The sequence below is a fragment of the Hemitrygon akajei genome, chromosome 5, assembly GCF_048418815.1.
Source record: "Hemitrygon akajei chromosome 5, sHemAka1.3, whole genome shotgun sequence".
Lineage (NCBI taxonomy): Eukaryota > Metazoa > Chordata > Chondrichthyes > Myliobatiformes > Dasyatidae > Hemitrygon > Hemitrygon akajei.
Window position 1 is genome coordinate 121669976 of NC_133128.1, and position 21046 is coordinate 121691021.

Here is a 21046-nt window from a genome sequence, read left to right on the forward strand (position 1 = left end):
ACAAGGAAATGAATCTCAGGTTTGTATACGGTAACATTTATGTACTCTGATAATACATTTACTTTCAACTCTGAAGATGATCTTGCAAATGTATACAGCTTATTTCCCCGGCTATGGAATCTAAATCTAGAAGCTCACAATAAGAGTGGGCTATTTGGGAATGAAATGAGAATTCTCTCCTCTGCAATCTGCAGAATTTTCCAAGGCACAGTGTGTGGAGATTGTCAGTGATCTCCCTCCAAACTAAAATCAACACGTTTAGGAAAGGGGAAATGGCATACTACTGCTGCCCTTTTCTGAAAGGCATGATGTGGCTGGAATGAAGAATTAGTACACTGCTGTAAACATTAGTTATGATTGTTGAATGTAATTTCAAGTACACGATTGTAAAGGAGAACAAAATAATTATTAATCCGGATCTGATGCAGCACAGAACAAACATAAGAAAATGAACACAATAATTTAAAAAAACACAATAAATATAAATATATGAGATAATATATACATGGATTGATTGTATACCCATAACGTGATGCTAGGCACAAGAGTGTCTGTACATAAGGTGACTGATAAGAAATGATAAAGTAGTGATGGTGGGGGTGTGGAGGTGATGATCAGCCTCACCGCTTGGGGCAAGTAACCACTTTTTGAATCTGGTGGTTCTCGATCTTCCCTGATCAGAGTGGGACAACCATCCATGAGCAGGGTAGGTGGGGATCCTTCATGATCTTACTGGCCATTTTCCAATGACTTTCTGTATATACTGTACTGTGCAAAAGTCTTAGGCACCCTAGATTTTTCATAGAAATTGGATTTTAGATTTTCTTTGTCTCCTGCATTAGACCATAAAATATATCAGAATTAGGCCATTCAGCCCATCAAGTCTGCTCTGTCATTTCATCATGGCTGATGCATTTTCCCTCTCAGCCCCAATCTCCTGCCTCCTCCCCATATCCCTTTATGCCCCACCTCACCACTCTCTGGCTAAAGAAATTCCTTAACTCCATTCTAAAAGGACACCCTTCAATTCTGAGGCTGTGTCTTCTGGTCATAGACTCCCCCAGCATAGGAAACATCCTCTCCACATCCACTCTATCGAGACCTTTCAGCATTCAATAGGTTTCAATGAGGTCACTCCTCTTCTTCTGAATTCCAGTGAGTAGAGGCCCAGAGCCATCAAACACTCCTCATGTGACAAGCTTTTCAATTCCGGAATCATTTGAAATTCTTGAACTTCCTTTGAAACCTCTTCTAAGTCAGCACATATTGGGATATGGGGTTCAAAATGATTCACAATACTCCAAGTGAAGCCTCACCAGGGCTTTATAAAGCCTCATCATTATATCGATGCTTTTATTTTCTTATCCGCTCGAAATGAATGCTAAGATCACATTTGCCTTCCTCACTAGACTCGACCTGCAAACTAACCTTTAGCGAATCCTGCACAAGGATTCTCAAGACTCTTGGGATTTTTGAATTTTCTTTCCATTTTGAAATTAGTCTACCCTTTTATTTCTTCTACCGAAGTGCATGACCATACACTTCCTGACACTGTATTCCATCTGCCACTTCTTTGTCCATTTTCCTAATCTGTCTGTCTTTCTGTAGCCTCTCTACTTCCACCTACCTGCATATCGTCCACAAACTTGGTCACAAGACTATTAGTTCCATCATCCAAGTCATTGATATGTAGCATAAAAAGAATTGGTTCCAAAACTGACCCCTGCGGAACATCACTAGTGACCGGAAGCCAACCAGAAAAGGCTCCCTTTATTCCCACTCTTTGCCTCCCGCCAATTAGCAAATACTTCATCCATGTTAGTATTTACCCTGTAATACCAAGGCCTCTTAAATTGTTAAGCAGCCTCATGTATGACCCTTGTCAAAGGCCTTCTGAAAATCCAAGTACTCAACATTCACCAATTCTCCATTCTCTATCCTGCTTATTATTTCCTCAAAGAATTCCAACAGATTTGTCAGACAAGATTTTCTCTTAAGGAAACCATGCTGACTACGGCCAATTTAATCATGTGCCTCCAAGTACCCTGAAACAATTCACTCCAACATCTTCCCAACCACTGAGAAGTCAGACTAACTGGCCTATAATTCCCTTTCTTCTGCCTCTCTCCCTTCTTGAAGAGTGAAGTGACATTTGCAATTTTCCAGTCCTCTAGAACCATGCCAGAATCCATTGATTCTTGAAAAATCATTACTAGTGCCTCTACAATCTCTTCAGCCACCTCTTTCAGAACCCTGGGGTGCAGTCCACTGGTCCAGGTGACTTATACCTTCAGACCTTTCAGCTTCCCAAGCACCTTCTCCCTAGTAATGGCAACTTCAGACACTTCTGCCCTGACACTCTCAAAATTCCAGCATACTCCTGTTGTCTTCCACAGTGAAGACTGATGCAAAATACTTACTCAGTTCATCCGCCATTTCCTTGTCCCCCATTACAACTTCTCCAGCAGTCTGATATCTACTCTTGCCTTTCTTTTACAATTTATGTATTTGAAGAAACTTTTGGTATCTTCTTTAACATTACTGGTTAGCTTACCTTTGTATTCCATCTTTTCCTTTTTTTTATGTTTTAGTTGCTTTGTTGTTTTTTAAAAGCTTCCCCATCTTCTAAATTCCCACTAATTTTTGCTCTATTATGTGCCCTCTCTTTGGCTTTTATGTTGGCTTTGACTTCTCGTCAGCCATGATTGTATCATCCTGATTTTAGAATACCACCTCGTCCGAATTGTCCCCAGAAATTCTAACCATTGCTGCTCTGCCAGTATTCTTTCCCTATCAATTTTTGCCAACTCCTCTCTCATGCTTCTGTAATTCCCTTTATTCCACTGTAATACTCCACATCTGACGTTAGCTTCTCCCTTTCCAGGGTGAATTCGACCATATTATGAGCACTGTCACTTAAAGGTTCCTCTCTAATCAATTCTGATTCATTGCACAACACCCAATCCAAAATAGCTGATCCCAACCATGAGCTGCTCTAAAAAGCCATCTCGCAGGCATTCTAGAAAATCCCCCTCTTGGGATACAGCACCAACCTGATCTTCCCAATCCATTTGCATACCAAAGTCCCCCATGACTGTTGTATCATTGCCATTATGGCATGAATTTTCTATCTCCCACTGTAATTTGTAGACCACATCCTTACTACTGTTTGGGGGTCTGTATATAACTCCCATCAGGGTTTTTTTTTTATCCTTGTAGTTCCTTAGCTCTACCCACAAGGATTCAACACCTACTGACCATATGTCACATTTTTCTAATGATTTGATTGCATTTTTTACCAACAGAGCAACATCACCCTCTATTTCTGCTTGTTCTTTCAGTACAATATGTATCCTTGGACATTAAGCTCCCAACTCTAATCTTCTTTCAACCATGACTCAGTGATGCCCATGTCATACATGCCGATCTGTGACTGTGCTATAAGTTCAACTACCTTATTCCATAAACAGTACTGCACATATTCAAATATAACACCTTCAACCCTGTATTCATCACCCTTTTCAATTTTGTCCCCCTTTTACACTGTAACTCATCCTGTTGACTGCAAGTTTGCCATCAATTTCCCATGCTGACAGTATCACTACACACTGCCTCTGTTTGTATAACTACCTCATCCTCAACACCATCACTCCAGTTCCCATCTCCCTGCTAAGTCCGTAGAAGAGCAAATTATAGATTTCCAAACATTAATTTTCAAAAAATTTAAATGTTGCAGAGAAGTTTTTGTATGTTGTCAAAGAAAGTAACATATTAAGTAATAGACCACTTTACAAATAAAATCGCCCAGTGCACGATTAAACAAAGATAACAAATAGGTGCTAATGAACAATGGCATAATGAGTTGAATCAACTAAACTGATTAACTGAAAAAGAATCAAACTGGGCAAAGGACAACCAGGTAACAAGGTGAGGGTGTGGTTGACGTGACAATTTAACGTTCAAATCATCAATTCTTAGGCCAGGGCAAGAGTGAGCAGAGCAATAAGACACAATGAGGTCATCCTGCATCAGCAAGGTCTCTCCCAAGCAGAAATGAAACAAAAAAGTCCAAAAGGTTTATCTTACTGTCAACGTATGCATGTACAATACAACTCCAATATTCATCTTCTCCAGATAGTCATGAAATACAGAAAGACCATGGGGGTTGTCGAAAGAAAAGACATCAAAGCCCCACCCCACTAACACAAAGAGAAAGAAACAATACTCACAACATCCAAACTCCCCCACCCCGTCCCCACAGAAAAAAGTGAAAATAATGTCACATCTCCAACCCCCTCCCTGACAGCAAAGAAACAGCAACATCAAATCTCTGACCCTCTCCCCTGCAGAGGATAAAAGAGTGACAATAGCACCGAACCCCCCCACACACACCAAAAATTAACAGATCACCCACCCGCCAATCGGCCACAAGGAAGAAAAGACCGAGAAGCTGAAGGAGGCCAATATAAAGTACAGTCCAATAATCACATGAATCTCAGAATATCGAAAACATCCTCCCGTCAGCATTCGAGGAGAGCGGCCGCACAAGCTCAGTCCTTCTGTGAAGAGTGGCTGCCACGCTGGATCCAAACATCAACAGCCTGGCTACTGACTGTCATCACCTCGGTGGCCTCCGTTAGGAGCGATCGTTGACCCCCTCCACATTTGCCTCAATGCTTCAATCATCCTCAATGCTTTGAAATGAAGTCGTTTGTGGTACTGCGCCCCATCTCTGGTCTTCTCCATGAGGCAGCTCGTATTCTCGGTCCTTTTTGGGACCCCATCTCTGGTCTTCTCCATGAGGCAGCTTGTATTCTCGGTCCTTTTTGGGACCCCATCTCTGGTCTTCTCCATGAGTCAGCTCGTGTTCTCGGTCCTTTTTGGGACCCCATCTCTGGTCTTCTCCACGAGGCAGCCCTCGGAAAACAGCAGAGTGCTAGAACATTCAATCGAGTTCCAAACTGCACGTCACAGGCTCCAACAGTCTCTGTAACAGAATCAAGACAAAAAGAACAAGCAAAAGGTGTAGATAAAGTGATATAGTTGAAGAAATTGCCTATCTGGAAGATGTCACCCAATGTTGTTTGCTGGTGCCATCTTGAGTAGAATTTCGCAACAGACAGGAGTTTTAAGATGTACTGTCCAAGCTCCTCTGAAGAAGCACAAAGAAATGAGCAAAGTTAAGGACCAGAAATGCAGCAGATGACAGATACATCAAACTGATGTCCCATCTAAGTTGGAAGAGGTCCAGCATTGCTATCAGCTGTGAACACACACAAACCACTGGAACCCAAGTATACTCCTCTACAGTCCGGAGAAATCTTGTCAGAAGTAGGCTTCATGGAAGAGTTGCAGCCAAAAAGCCAAGGACTGGGGTGCTGAACAAGTGCTCTGGACTGATGAGTCAAAATTTGATATTTTGGCTCAAACAGGAGGCAGTTTCTCCATAGAAGAGCTGAAGAGTGCTATACAGATAAGTGTCTGCAGCCAACAGCGAATCACTATGGAGTTTCCCTGTAGGTTTAGGGCTGCATTTCTACAAATGGAGTTGGTGATCTGGTCAGAATGAAATCTTCAATGCTGAGAAATACAAGCAGGTTCTCATCCATCATACAATACCATTAGGGAGGCATCTGATCGGTCCCAACTTCATTCTGCAGCAGGACAATGACCCCAAACACACGAACAAAGTCATAAAGAACTATCTATGTTCAGCAAAAAGAAGAACAAAGAGTTCTGCTTCCACATTGCCCTGATTTCAACATCACTGAGGCTGTCTGCAATTACCTAGAGAGTCAGTGGGAGTCTGCAGAAGATCTGTGGTAAGTTCTCCAAGATGCTTGGATCAACCTACCAGCTGATTTTCTTATAAAACTGCACAATAATGTACCTAAGAGAATTGATACAGTTTTAAAGGTAAAATGTGGTCACACCAAATATTAATTTAATTTAGTGTTTTACTGTTTACTGCTCTTTATTGTATTTTTCTTGATATTTGGAAACTTTTCATTAACTTTGAAAGCATCTTCACCTTACAGAAATTTTTTTACATGTATTTAAGACTTTTGCAAAGTGGCAGTTAGGCTGGTGCCAGTGATGTATTGGACAGTTCTGACCACCCATTGTAGAGCCTTCCTGTCCACTGCACTTAAATTTCTGTTCCAAGCAGTGATAGATATTAGGATGCTCTCTACTGTGGTCATGAGCAGGTCGTGAGAAAGGTCATGTAAAAGGAAGCTTTGCTGAGACTGCACACTGCTTTATCGAATCTGTCTTAGGAACCATGCAGGCCAGATCCAAGAGGAGAGAGGTAGCTAGGATAGGGATCGGCCCATTGCTGCAAACCCTCCCTGGGAGGAGCAGACGGTTGTGAGATGTTCTGGGCTGAGATGCAGGAAGGTATTAATAGCATGTGGCCTCTTGCATGGTTAGGGCAAACTCTTTCACTTACATCTGGATAGCGTTGAGTCCTGCCATGTACATTTTCCGCAGTCGGTCTTTCCAGTAGATGGGAGGGACTCGGAAGTAGTGGATACTCCCGGAGATGTACTGGAAGCAGGAACCATCCTTACTGAAACAATTCTTCTCATAGTCAATCATGAAGGTGCCAGGCTTCGAACTCTGGTGAAAGAACAAGAGGAGTTAGACAGTAAAGCTCACTCTACACCGTCCTGTCACAACTGTCAGAACAGAAAGATCACTGGGCAAGGTGATTCTGCACAGGTATGGTACTCAGTCAGTTACAGACTGCAGCTGAAGGGGGTGAAAACAGAATGTTCTAGAAATACAGTGTTGTTACCTGGCCTCCTGGTCATGAACAACAACCCAGCCATTAGACACACAAACAAAGAACAGTCCTTTGGTCCACAATGTTGCGCTGACCTTTTAAACTCCTCAAAGATCGATCTAACCCTTCCCTCTACCATAACTCTCCATTGATCAATCATCCATCTACCTACTTAAGAGTTTCTTAAATATCCTTAGTGCATCTATCCATTCTATGCACCTTCCCTGTAATACCGTGTGCTCTTATCTTGTTAAGTAGCCTCATGTGTGGCTCCTTGTCAGAGGCCTTCTGAAAATCCATGTAAACAACATCCACTGATTCTCCTTTGTCTGTCTTGCCTGTTATTCCTTTAAAGAATTCCAACAGATTTGTTTGGCAAGATTTCCCCTTAAGGAAACCATGATGACTTTGGCCTATTCTATCACGTGCCTCCTAGTACACCGAACCTCAATAATGGCCTCCAACGTCTTACCAACCACTGAAATCAGGGTAATTTCCTGCCTTTTGCTTCTTTCCCTCCCTCCTTAAGGAGTGGAGTGATGTGTAATTTTCCACTCCTCTGGAACCATTCCAGAATGTGATGACGATGATGATGGCTGGTTCTTAGCTTGCGAACATCAGGAGGAAAGAAGAGTCCTCAGGGGTGACGGCACGATTGTTTCTTCCCGCCCGCGCTATGTAGGTTTATCGTGAGGATCAGCGTGTGCGGACCCATTCCACTCTTTAGGCTGGGGGACATTCCACAATGGCACAGCGAGCTGCGGTGACCAGGCAATAGGTTCAGTATCAGAGCTTTCCTTCTAGACAGACTGCCTGGCAAGGCTAACGAGTCCCATCTACCCGGGTTCGAAATCAGAATGGTCCTTCTCTTAGTCTGGCTGCCAGCCATGGCTGCTAAGCCCAGCCTGCCCGCCCAGTTATACTGCTGGACACTTGGTTGCACCATGACATAGCAAACTCATTGAGGACAGGGACGACACGTGAAGGCGTTGCTATGGACACGGTGGTGTAGGAGAGGCCGTCAGCGAGTGGCCTCCTGCATGGCAAGCCAAACAGTGGTTCTGCGGCGATCGAAAGGAGAGGCAATGACAGACTCTTCACCTTCCTTAAGTGAGCAGGACATCCAGCCCAGGTCTCACCAGTCCAGAATCACCAGTAACTCCTGAATGATCGTTACAACTGCCTCCACAATCTCTTCAGCCAGCTCTTTCAGAACCCTGGGGTGTAGTCCATCTGGTCCAGGTGACTCGTCTACCTTCAGACCTTTCAGCTTCCCAGGGCTGTGGGCCAGCTACAGCCACTCACTCCCGTGGTCCTGTCACACTGGCATCAAACAGGTTTACTGTTAGTGTTGGATGGCTGTCTCTACGTGGTGGTGGGAGGGAGAAAGGGAAGGGGCCTGTTTTGCTGTTGTCCTGTGGTTGTTTATTTACTCATACGTGTGGTTCTGCTGGAATGTGTGACCGTCCCGTGTTACTCGTTGACGCAAACCACGCATTTCATTGTATGCTTTCATGTACGTGATAAATCAGTGAATAGACTCCGAATTGCCCCATGGTGAGATGCAGTGAACGGCTTCACCTTACACAACACTAGGCCAACTTCCCCCGGGGCTGTCGGCCTCCCTGGCCGCCGGAGCTGTGGTGGGGCTCGGGCGCCGTTAGGGTCCGGGTCGTGGACAGGCCACACCGGCCGAGTCATCCTCTCTTCCCTCCACCGACCTTCGGACCTGACACAATCCTCTCCCTCCCAGTCTCCTACCCTCCACCTCCCTCCCCTCCCCTCCTCACCGACAGTTCCCCGGACACCGGAGCGAGGAGGACGAGGAGAATCCAGACGTTTGGTCCCATAGCGCCGGTCCCAGTCCCGGTACCAGTACCGCCCTCTGCCGGCAGTTCGAACGCTCCCCGCCCGCCCTGCGCCGGTTACTCCCCGGTTCCCCGCCCGCCCGCCCTGCGCCGGTTACTCCCCGGTTCCCCGCCCGCCCTGCGCCGGTTACTCCCCGGTTCCCCGCCCGCCCTGCGCCGGTTACTCCCCGGTTTCCCGCCCGTTCTGCGCCGGTTATTCCCCGGTTTCCCGCCCGTTCTGCGCCGGTTACTCCCCGGTTCCCCGCCCGCCCTGCGCCAGTTATTCCCCGGTTCCCCGCCCGCCCTGGGGCGGTTATTGCCCGGTTCCCCGCCCTGCGCCGGTTACTCCCCGGTTCCCCGCCCGCCCGCCCTGCGCCGGTTATTCCCCGGTTTCCCGCCCGTTCTGCGCCGGTTATTGCCCGGTTCCCCGCCCGTTCTCAGCCGGTTATTCCCCGTTTCCCTGCCCGCCCTGCGCCGGTTATCGCCCGGTTCCCCGCCGGTTCCGCCGCCTCAGCAGTTGAGGCGCATTTTACAGAAACCCGGCGGGTTCCAGGGATCTCCGCCCCTTAAAGGCGCCTGTCACACGTCGGCAAATATATAAAAAAATGCCGGCAGACAAAGCCCGGCGTCTTAAAGTGTAGAGACCATGTATCTACTTTCTGACTGTGGTATTTTGTGGTACGTTTATTATGGTAATCTGTCACGTGGTTGGGGTGTGGTAGCAGCAAACGAGTATTCACGCTTTGTCTTAGTTCAGTTGTTAGATGTTAACAATACTATTATCGTTGTTCCTTTCCACGTCTTGAGGCACATCAGGCAACAACCTTGTCGTTTCTTTTAGCATTTCTCGGTTTTCTGTGAGGCCGAGTTGCTAGCTTGACACTCGACCCAGCATGGATGGGAAGCGTGCAAGGAACCAGCCCGATTCAAACCCGAGACCGCCTGCCTCAAAGTCTGGTGCGGATGCCACCACACCACCGGCCGGCTAGTTACGTTACTAGGATCACTATATCACTAGTTTAGTAACATTATTGTTTTATCACTCTGATCGTTGTTCTTTGCTGGTTTCGTAATAAAGGATCAAATGTACCTTTTTCGACTTGGAACTTAGTAGTCTGGAAGCATGTCATATATTGTCAGTTACCCTGGCTCAGTCTCTCAGCAGTTTTGGTTTGCTTTCAAATAACCGCTACATTTTGTCAGCAAAAAATAGTTATACCAAACAAACTCCAAACTCCCGGCTTGTCTTGACCCTCTAGACAAAACAGGAGCGGCATGCAGTAGCATTATCTGCGACCTGTTGTCGATTCATGTTGTGTTTGTGGTTTGAACACAGTTTTAAATGGTCAGCGCGGCCCGTCCATTGGAGACTGTTGCTCGATCGTGTGGTGTTTGTCTGAGGGTTCATTGGTTTGTTTTACTGAAGCGCTGAAATATTCCAGTTGCCGACGTTCGAATTGAAGGTTGATTGTGCTGTCTGATTTAACCACTGTTTCTTCCCTACGTTTATTGAATCAGTGCTGCAGGTGAACAAGGAGTTAATTGCGAGTCACGCAACTAGTGAAAGCAATATGAGTGTATCGAAGCGTAGAACTGTCGCCAGTGACACTGGAGTCGGGGCATACAAAAGAGAAATCAAAGCAGAAGCTAAGACTAATCTACTTGAAGGTCTTCGAAAGAAGTATGAAACAAATGTGAAAGAATGGGTTGAACCAAACGTGTTCCATTGAAGGTCATGTTGTTGCAGCAAGTGAATACGTGTCTCACCTTTCATCAGACAATTTTACTCAAATTCCAAGGCATGTTTTGACCACCTATAGAGCAGGTGACTGACAGGATGACCTGAAACCGAAAGACATTGCGTCTTAAATCAGCGCTCAAAGTTCTGTTTCAGGAACAAAATCTTTGGTATTGTTACGAACCCCATAACTGGGTCACTTACCAGCAAAGATAGAGAGGTCCGTTGAAGTCTGATGGTACTATTTTTAACAGTATTTATTGGTAAAAATACACAAAAATAATATCAATGCAAACATACAGATAATATACGTCGTCAATACTAAATCTAAAAGTGCGGGTATAATAATAATCAGTAAGAAATAAGCTCTATCGTTGTCTAGGGGATAATGTATTGTCCGATGGAAATATAAAAGTCACTCAGTTCATGCAGGCTTCAGCCTTTGGTTGGAGTCAAGAGAGGGATTTTTGAAACTTGCCAGCTTTTCCTTTTTATGATGTCGATCCTTCGAAATTTCGTTGGTGTCCTCTCCTTTAGCTAAGCCGTTCTTCCGTGGTACGGCTGCCAATCCCAGGCAAGGGAAAGGACGCATGCGGGCCCCACCAGCTGTCACTCTTAAACGCTGTCACGGGATTTCTAGCGTTTCTCCTGGTGCGTCTGAAGGGGTTGTTCCCCAGACCCTCTTTTATCCTTACTCACAGGGTCTCAGATGTCAATCAGGTTGGGATGATGCAATCCCTCAACCAGCCCACTCTGGTCATTCCCTGAGGGCTTCAATGAATAGTACAGTACTCAATACACAATTCCGTCTCCAAGAGACAATAGTCGTTATCAATGGTTCCGCCTCTCTGGGGGCCAGGACACATTCCAAACCCTTGTGGATTCTGCGTGTCTCTCTCTCATTTCCTGGGTCCCAGACCTGAATTAATAGCGATCTTGCGATTCTCAAAAAGGAGGGGGCTACTTTGTACCCTTCGGCCCCTCAAAGTTGGGGCACATTCGTAACAGTATCTACACACATTAAGTCAGAGGCTGCTGAAGCAGAGGCTGATTTGGCTGCATTACTTGCACGTCAACAATTATTGAAAGATAAATATGCTCTGGAAGTGCAAGAGGAGCAGCTACAGACAAGGAAGGAACTTAAGATGGTTTGAGTTGTGTCTATTTTAATGCAAGGAGTATCATGAACAAAGCGGATGAGCTTAGAGCGTGGTTCAGTACTTGCAGCTATGATGTGGTGGCTATTCCAGAGACTTGGACAGCTCGGGGACAGGAATGGTTACTACGAGTGCCAGGCTTTAGATGTTTCAGAAAGGACAGGGAGGGAGGCAAAAGGGGTGGGGGTGTGGCACTGCTGATCAGAGATACTGTCACGGCTGCAGAAAAGAAGAAAGTCATGGAGGGATTGTCTACTGAGTCTCTGTGGGTGGAAGTTAGAAACAGGAAGGGGTCAATAACTGTACTGGGTGTTTTTTATAGACCACCCAATAGTAACAGGGACATCGAGGAGCAGATAGGGAGACACATTCTGGAATGATGCATTAATAACAGTTGTCATGATGGGAGATTTTAATTTCCCCAATATTGATTGGCATCTCCCTAGAGTGAGGGCTTCAGATGGGGTTGAGTTTGTTAGGTGTGTTCAGGAAGGTTTCTTGACACAATATGTAGATAAGCCTACATGAAGCTGGTTGCAAATTCTGCAGAACTGGAGGATGACCAGTACAGGAGGTGTTTACCTTTGAGAAAGAAGGAAATTTATGTGCCTAATAATAGGAAGCATGCTTTAAATCTAAGGAAGTGGTTTAAGGAGGATTTGTCATTTCTCACTGACTATGCAGCTTTCATGAAGGATTTCATCTCCATGGGTTATGCTGAAAGAGTGCCTCCAGAGGATCTGGAACGCAGTATTGGGAAAGCCTATATTTTCACCTGAAAAGGGAAACTTTGTGTTGAGTTTTACTGTGGAGTGACTTTTTCAGGGATTAGCACTTAACGTTCAGCTTTACAGGGATCAGATCTAGCTCACCATCAGGCATCATAACCAGATTCAGAAAATAATCAGTGATGATCATCGCAGATATTGATTCAATGTTTCATCAGGTTAGAGTACCATATGAAGATGCAGATCTGCTCAGGCTTCTCTGGTGGCCTGATGGATAAGCAACAGACAGTGTGCTAGCTGTAATACCAGAAGCGCAAAGAGCGAAAGACATGAAGGATTAGGACTCGGATCAAGATATTCCTTTGGTGAAGAGAGTACTGGGTGTGCAATGGTGTATCCAGTTTCATACTTCCAATTTTAAGATCATGATTCAAGATAGACCACTCACCACAAGGAGTGCACAGGGGTAACTCTGCACAGTTAGTTCCATATATGATCCTTTAGGAATCTTGAGTCCAGTGGTGCTATCTGCTAAGAAGATCCTACAAGATCAGCTCAACTTTGAGGGCCAAAGGGCCTGTATTGTGCTGTAGGTTTTCTATGTAAGATCTACAAACCTCATTTCCAGAAAAGTTGGGATATTTTCCAAAATGCAATAAAAACAAAAATCTGTGATATGTTAATTCACATAAACCTTTATTTAACTGAAAAAGTACAAAGAAAATATTTTCAATAGTTTTAGTGACCAACTTAATTGTATTTTATAAATATACACAAATTTAGAATTTGATGGCTGCAACACACTCAACAAAAGTTGGGACAGAGGCATGTTTACTATTGCGTTACATCACCTTTCCTTTTAATAACACTTTTTAATTGTTTTGGAACTGAGGATACTAATTGTAGCAGATTTGCAATTGGAAATTTTGTCCATTCTTGCTTGATATAAGACTTCAGCTGCTCAACAGTCCGTGGTCTCCATTGTCTGATTCTCCTCTTCATGATGCGCCATACATTTTCAATAGGAGATAGATCTGGACTGGCAGCAGGCCAGTCAAGCACACGCACTCTGTGTCTACAAAGCCATGCTGTTGTAGCCCGTGCAGAATGTGGTCTGGCATTGTCCTGCTGAAATAAGCATGGACGTCCCGGGAAGAGACATCACCTTGATGGCAACATATGTCTCTCTAAAATCCTAATATACACCTCAGAGTCAATGGTACCTTCACATACATGCAACTCACCCATGCCGTGGGCACTGATGCACTCCCATACCTTCACAGATGCTGGCTTTTGCACCTTTCGCTGATAACAATCAGGATGGTCGCTTTCATCTTTGGCACGGAGAACTCGACGCCTGTTTTTTTCCGAAAACGAGCTGAAATGTGGACTCATCTGACCACAGCACATGGTTCCACAGTCTTTCAGTCCATCTGAGATCTCGGGCCCAGAGAACTCGCTGGCATTTCTGCATAGAGTTGATGTATGGCTTCCTCTTTGCGTAATACGGTTTCAAGTTGCATTTCTGGATGCAGCAATGGACTGTGTTAAGTGACAATGGTTTTCCGAAGTACTCCCGAGCCCAGGTGGCTATAATTGTCACAGTAGCATGACGGTTTCTTAGGCAGTGCCGCTTGAGGGCTCGAAGATCACGCGCATTCAACAGTGCTTTCCGACCTTGCCCTTTACACACTGAGATGTCTCTGAATTCTCTGAATCTTTTCACAATATTATGTACTGTAGATGTTGAAAGACCTAAATTCTCTGCTATCTTGCATTGGGAAATGTTCCTTTTGAACTGACTAACAATTCTCTCACGAATTTTGGCACAAAGGGGTGAGCCACGACCCATCCTTGCTTGTAAAGACTGAGCCTTTGATGGACGCTACTTTTATACCCAGTCATGATACCTCACCTGCTACCAATTAGCCTGTTTAATATGGAGTCTTCCAAACTGGTGTTACTTGAACATTCTGTGCACTTTTCAATCTTATTTTAACTCTGTCCCAACTTTTGTTGAGTGTGTTGCAGCTATCAAATTCTAAATTTGTGTATATTTACAAAATACAAATAAGTTGGTCAGTAAAACTATTGAAAATATTTTCTTTGTACTTCTGTCAGTTAAATAAAGGTTCACGTGAATCAACATTTCACAGATTTTTGTTTTTATTGCATTTTGGAAAATATCCCAACTTTTCTGGAAATGGGGTTTGTATGTAAGAAAGGGCTTGGCTGGGATGACAACATACCAACATAGGTTACTCATGAGTGGACAAACTGGTTGGAAGAACTCTGCCAGTTGGAAGACTTCAATGATATTTCAAGCTCATGGATTTTGGAGAAATTATTGCTGCACAGTTACACTGCCTTACAGACGTAAGTGTGGAGTAGTGATCTACTTGTTGTTGCACAACATGCACTCTCAGGTGTGCAGTGCTTTTACTATGGGAATATCTAGGGTAGCTCCATTGAAGACAGTTTACATTGTGGAAGTATGTTCAAAACTTTGGGATTTCTTATATATTTAATTTTGTAATGTAACAAAATGGAACCTGTATAATCCCAGAGTGCTTTGCAGTCAGCTAAGTGTGTACATGGCAAGAGGTGTGTAATGTTTTGATGATTGTTCATTGTGTAACTATGGGCAAGTTGATACACTGCATGGCCTTGAGTACTGCAGCTGTACTGTAACGGAGGAGCTGTCCTCCAGAACACATAACAGTCACCAAGAATAGCCAAAAATGTGTATTAAAAAAAACAAATTTTGAAAGCTGCAAATCTGTAGGAGCCTGTCATCCATGAGGAGCTGAGGTGCTTCTCCTTGCAAGTAATGGAAATGTAGAAACATAGAAAACCTACTGCACAATACAGGCCCTTCGGCTCACAAAGTTGTGCTGAATATGTCCCTACCTTAGAAATTACTAGGCTTACCTCGATCTGTCTATTTCACTAAGCTCCATGTACCTATCTAAAAATCTCTTAAAAGACCCTATCGTATCTGCTTCCACCACCGGTGCTGGCAGCCCATTCCACGCACTCACCACTCTGAGTAAAAAACTTACCCCTGACATCCCCTCTGTACTTACTCCACAGCACCTTAAACCTGTGTCGTCTTGTGGCAACTATTTCAGCCCTGGGAAAAAGCCTCTGACTATCCACTTTGTCAATACCTCTCATCATTTTGTACACCTCACTCAGGTCACCTCTCATCCTCCGTCGCTCCAAGGAGAAAAGGCTGAGTTCACTCAACCTATTCTCATAAGGCATGCTCCCCAATCCAGGCAACACCCTTGTAAATCTCCTCTGCACCCTTTCTATGGCTTCTACATCTTTCCTGTAGTGAAGCGAGCAGAACTGAGCACAGTACTCCTAGTGGGGTCTGAACAGGGTCCTATATAGCTGCAACATTACCTCTTGCTCCTAAATTCAACTCCACAATTGATGAAGGCCAATACACCATACGCCTTCTTAACCACAGAGTCAACCTGCGCAGCTGCTTTGAGTGTCCAATGGACTCGGACCCCAAGATCCCTCCGATCCTCTACACTGTCAAGAATCTTAACATCTCTGATCAACAGTGCCACACCCCCATCTCTTTTGCCTCCCTCCCTGTCCTTTCTGAAACATCTAAAACCCGCCACTTGAAGTAACTATTCCTGTCCCTGAGCCATCCAAGTCTCTGTAATGGCCACCACATCATATCTCCAAGTACTGATCCACGCTCTAAGCTCATCCGCTTTGTTCACAACACTCCTTGCATTAAAATAGACACATCTCAAACCTTTGGTCTGAGCGTGTCCCTTCTCTATCACCTGCCTATCTTCCCTCTCGCACTGTCTCCAAGCTTTCTCTATTTGTGAGCTAACCTCCTCTTCCCCAGTCTCTTCAGTTCGGTTCCCACCCCCCAACAATTCTAGTTTAAACTCTCCCCAGAAGCCTTAGCAAACCTCCCCGCCAGGATATTGGTCCCCCTGGGATTCAAGTGCAACCCGTCCTTTTTGTACAGGGCACACCTGCCCCAAAAGAGGTCCCAATGATCCAGAAATCTGAATCCCTGCCCCTTGCTCCAATCCTTCAGCCACGCATTTATCCTCCACCTCGTCCTATTTCTATTCTCACTGTCCCACCGGGGATTACTACCTTTGTGGTCCTGCTTCTCAGCTTCCTTCCTAACTCCCTGTAATCGTTTTTCAGGATCCCTTCCCTTTTCCTACCTATGTCATTGGTACCAATATGTACCACGACCTCTGGCTGTTCTCCCTCCCACTGCAGGATATCTTGGATGCGATCTGAAACATCCTGGACCCTGGCACCTGTGAGGCAAACTACCATCCGAGTTTCTTTCCTGCGTCCACATAATTGCCTGTCTGACCCTCTAACTATAGAGTTCCCCATCACTACTGCCTTCCTCTTTCCTTCCCTACCCTTCTGAGCCACAGGGTCAGACTCTGGGCCAGAGGCACGGCCACTGCCACTTCCCCCAGGTAGGCTGTCCCCCCCCCCCCAACAGTACTCAAACAGGAGTACTTATTGTCAAGGGGTACAGCCACAGGGGTACTCTCTAGTACCTGACTCTGACTCTACATGTCTTTGAATGGATCCACTGTGTTTTTTGGCTTTTTGCTATAAGACCTAGTGAAAGGTACACAAATTTGGAGTTTGCCCTGAGATCACTTGTCTAGGTGTGGGAGACTCCTAGTGAGTGGGTTGTCTGAGAAACATCCTGTGGTGGTAGCAGTTGGTGAAATATAAGTCTCTTTTCATTTCTAGGGAATCACTTCTCTGGATCCAACCTCAGATTTCTGTGACACTATTGCACTATACACTGGTCTATGCGATGGTCTGGAGTGGATCAGTTTCCTTCACCATGACTCCGATGCATTCAGCATCATGACAGAAATACGGAAATGACTGGGGTAGTAAAAAAGGTTCACATGAATGAGGTGAGCAAACAAATTGGATGGTTCAGCATCAGGGACACTTACAGGGATAGTCGAATGTATGGCTGGAGTTGGTAAAGGTTGAGGACAATATCAGGAACACAAGCACAGGTCAATCCAGTGAATGGGACACACCAAATAATTGTTAGTCAAGGAGAAGTGGTAGCAATTGATTGCCCCTAAATCAAAAAAAATACATAAAAATTACAATAACAGCTGAGTAACATTACATAAGGGTTGAACCCTACAGGATGCTGTAATGGAGAAGGAATAGGTGGCACTGATTAAGGACTCAATGTTAAGTGAATCAAAGGGATTGAAGAAACAATGCAATGATTTAAAGGTGGCTATGAATGCGATACTGAAATAAATCCATGAAAAGAAACACAACACTGAAGATCATACAAAGTGTTTAAAGCAGATATTAAAGCTGCAGTAAAGTGGCCACATGTGAGTGAGAGTGAGAGAACGAGAGAGAAAAGACTTCTGTATTTGCTCCATTGAGAGGAAGTTTGATTTAACCTAGAGCTCAGAAGAAAAAAAAAGGTGATAAGGGAAATATTTTCCTCTGGTGTGAATAGGCTTTTAAATTTTAAAATATGTTGAGGTCCCCACGCAGCAGTTTACCCCACCATGGTTTCTGTAAAATGTGTGAAAGCTTTTCGAAGCGAGAATTAACTTGTGAAGGTTCTCAAGGAAGAGAAGTTCAAGCATGGATTTTGTTCTGTCTGGGTTTTTTTGGTCTGTGTTCCTTTATTTGTTTTCTATATAATTGATTTGAGAGAGACCCGGATTACACACTTGCTAGGTGAAATCTGGGTTAAGAAAACTGGAAGTCTGTGCACCTGTATTCTGGATATGAGATGCCCACATTTCAGAAGGAAATTTGCTTTTGGGAAAATTGTTCATGGGCGGACGGTTAAATTAGGAATTAACAATTAACCATTTTTGACTCAGAATAGCTGTGCTTAGGCCATTTTGACTCAAGACCACAGAGGAAGGCAAAGGCTGATTGCTTATTTCAGTGCACAGTTAGACCCAAGAGCCAGAGGTCTACCAGGTTGTCTTCCAGCGGTGGCAGGCACTTGCTTTGATCTTCAGCTTATCCAGTCTCTGACTCCTAATCATGTCCATATCCCACATTCGGTGGAAACATTACTGACTCACTGTGCCACATAACGCTTTGCTCACTGTTGTAAAACTGTTAGTCAGGAAGTATTAAAACCTTCTGAGGACCTTACTGATACTCCTATTGCTAATGCTGATTTAATTTTCTTTGTTGGCAGGTTGGCTAATTTTATAGGAAAACCATGCACAGGATGTGGATGAGGTGTTTAAGGGTAACTAGGCAACAGAATGTACTGCAGGAGAGGCAAAAATTAGGCCCACCCTGTTGTCCCAGAAGCAAACACCCCACACAGTTGGCCCTGATGACACCTCCTACTTTGGAAGATGTAAAAGCATACCAGTTGACTGCTCCATCAGCCGAAAGGGCAAAGCGGGAAAAGCTGGGTTGTAAGCAGCACAATAGTATGTGGCTTCACCCTGATTGATGCATTGTGGCCCCAGGTAAATTGGTACAATGGATTGCCCAATGTGCTTACAAGTTCACACAGCTGGCTAGAATGGAATGATTAATCAAATAAACCAAACTCGTGAGTAGCACAAGCTGCAGAATAAATCTGTAGACTATGTATGATATGTGCCTTACATAATCTGGGAAAACTGGTACAAGTAACAGGCCCATACCCTACCGTTAGATAGCCTTTGTACATTTACAGATGGACTTTAATGAGTTGCCTCAATGTGAAGGATACAAATATGTATTAGTCATTACCGATGTGTTCTCATGATGGGTTGAAGCAATTTTTGGAGAAAGAATGATGCAGTTACACTAGCGAAATGTTTGTTAAAGGATATAATTTAGCATCCTCTCGAAGTTGTCTAGCAACAACAGTACACATTTCACCGGTAAAGTAAAGGGGTATGCAGAACCTTACCGGTGGATCAGCATTTCCATTGCAGCTACCATCCTTATTCAGTGGGCCCAATAGAAAGGACAAACGGGACAACTAAAAATAAACTTAGCAAAATGTGTGAGGAAACTGGACTAAAGTGGAAGCCAGTGCGGTCTTTGGTTCTAATGACGACTTGAGCCACTGCTAATAGAACCATTGGCCTGTCCCCACATGAAATCAAAACGGGATGGCCCCTGTGCCCACCATCTGATGGAATTAAACAAATAGAGGTACACGACCTGGATGAGAGCATGGTGAATTATTGTGCAGCCTTGACAAAAAGCCTCTCTAAATATCATTAGCAGGTAAAAGAAGCCCAGCATCCAGCAGCAGACCTTAAATGCCACGACATTGAACCCAGAGACTACGTGGTGGTGTGAACATTTAAACGTTTGGAACCTCGATTTGAAGTTCCATTTTAGGTTTTGCTGGTCACTAGTACTGCCATTAGGGCAAGAGAAAAGCCAGTGTGTGTTAACGCCTCTCACTGTAAGAAAGTGCCTAATGATGCAGAAACAAAAAATAAAACCACTGGGAGTCCTAAAGGTGGCGGATTGATTTGCTGGTGTCCTTTCCCTGACGGACGTGACTGCCACAAACACTCAGGCTGCTGGGTTTGTGATGGCTTTCCCGGCACATGTAGAGATGGGCACGCCCCTTTTACTTGTGCCCTTCAATGAAACAGAGATGAACTGTTAAATTGATCCAGGCCCGCAGCCCTGGATATGTTTGGTTTCTGGTACAACGATGATGGAACACAGAAGTATAGACCTATTTCTCCCTTTATTGGTATAGCCAGAATGTCATTGGGGGAGTATGGAGATATAAATTTGGAAACAATGAGTGCTTTAGTGGATGGTATATACCTCTATGAGACAATAACCACAGATAACAGCCAACAAATAGCCAAAGGCTTGTGTAAAAAAATAACTTTGCAAGCTGTAAATCTGAAGGAGCCTGCATCCATGAGGAGTGGAGGTGTAATAAACATGTCTTTGAAGAGGTCCACTCTGTTTTGGTTATTTGTTAAGATCTAGTGAAAGGTGCACAATGCCATCCCTCACTGCTGCTATGATGGCAACCTTATGGACACATTGTGGAGCAACGAGTTGCAGATGCACTTCAGGACTCAGTTCTTCAGTGCTGAAGTATATCAGCTTGCTCCACATGCCCACCAGGAGGAGCTAGAAAAGATGGCACCAGCCAGGGGTTTTTGCAGACCTAGGCGATTTCTTCTGGTTTGTCCGTGAAACAGTTTATTGTTCTTTTTCTCGTGTCCTTCTCTTTTCAGGTGGCTGGAGTCCTGTTGAAGCTTGTGATCTACAGATGCACCTCAGACTATGGTTCTCCACGTGCGGAAGGTTCTCAATCTCAGCCTGACGTTTTGATATCTCCAGGAATGGCCTGAAAGGCGTGCACCTTCAGGGTGTGGCCCCGTGTATGACCCAGTTCCTCACCGATGTCACCAACTGAAGCATCACAGGAGACTGAAACATCGAGACAACAGGCGGTGGGCACTGCTGTCAGAAACAGCCCCTATATTCAAGCAAATTTTTCTCTTTTTGATAGAGAGCGAGTGCCTATTGGTCCTTGAGTTGGGGGGACTCGGAGAAGCGACGCAGAAGATTGTAACATCGAAACAGTGAGCTTCTGGTCTCATGCTCTCGTTGTCACAGGAGCGACCATCTCTCACTCGCTAGTTAGAGAGAGAGTCTGAGATACCGAAGTGTTGGGATGGACGTGGTTTTTGATGAATTCTAAGATCATCTCTTTGGGGGCTTTCCTATTGCTCGCATGGTGGGTGGGGGGGTAGATGATCTGTGCTTTTGCT

General features: G+C 44.7%; 1 protein-coding gene and 1 long non-coding RNA gene across 2 annotated transcripts in view; one reads left to right on the top strand and one right to left on the bottom strand.

Moving 5' to 3' along the window:
- Nucleotides 1-8719, bottom strand: part of glb1l (galactosidase, beta 1-like) — a 38089-nt gene extending 29370 nt beyond the window's left edge. The window contains exons 1-2 of the mRNA XM_073046341.1: nucleotides 8578-8719; nucleotides 6452-6621 (exon numbers count right to left, since the gene is read on the bottom strand). Of these exons, the coding sequence (XP_072902442.1) occupies nucleotides 6452-6621; nucleotides 8578-8637 (230 nt within the window). The 5' untranslated portion in view covers nucleotides 8638-8719. The remainder of the gene's footprint in view (nucleotides 1-6451; nucleotides 6622-8577) is intronic.
- Nucleotides 8565-20985, top strand: LOC140728124 (uncharacterized). Its single transcript, XR_012099000.1, has 3 exons — nucleotides 8565-8656; nucleotides 17028-17200; nucleotides 20507-20985. It is a non-coding gene; the product is annotated as an uncharacterized lncRNA (long non-coding RNA).
- The last annotated feature ends 61 nt before the right edge of the window (nucleotides 20986-21046 follow it).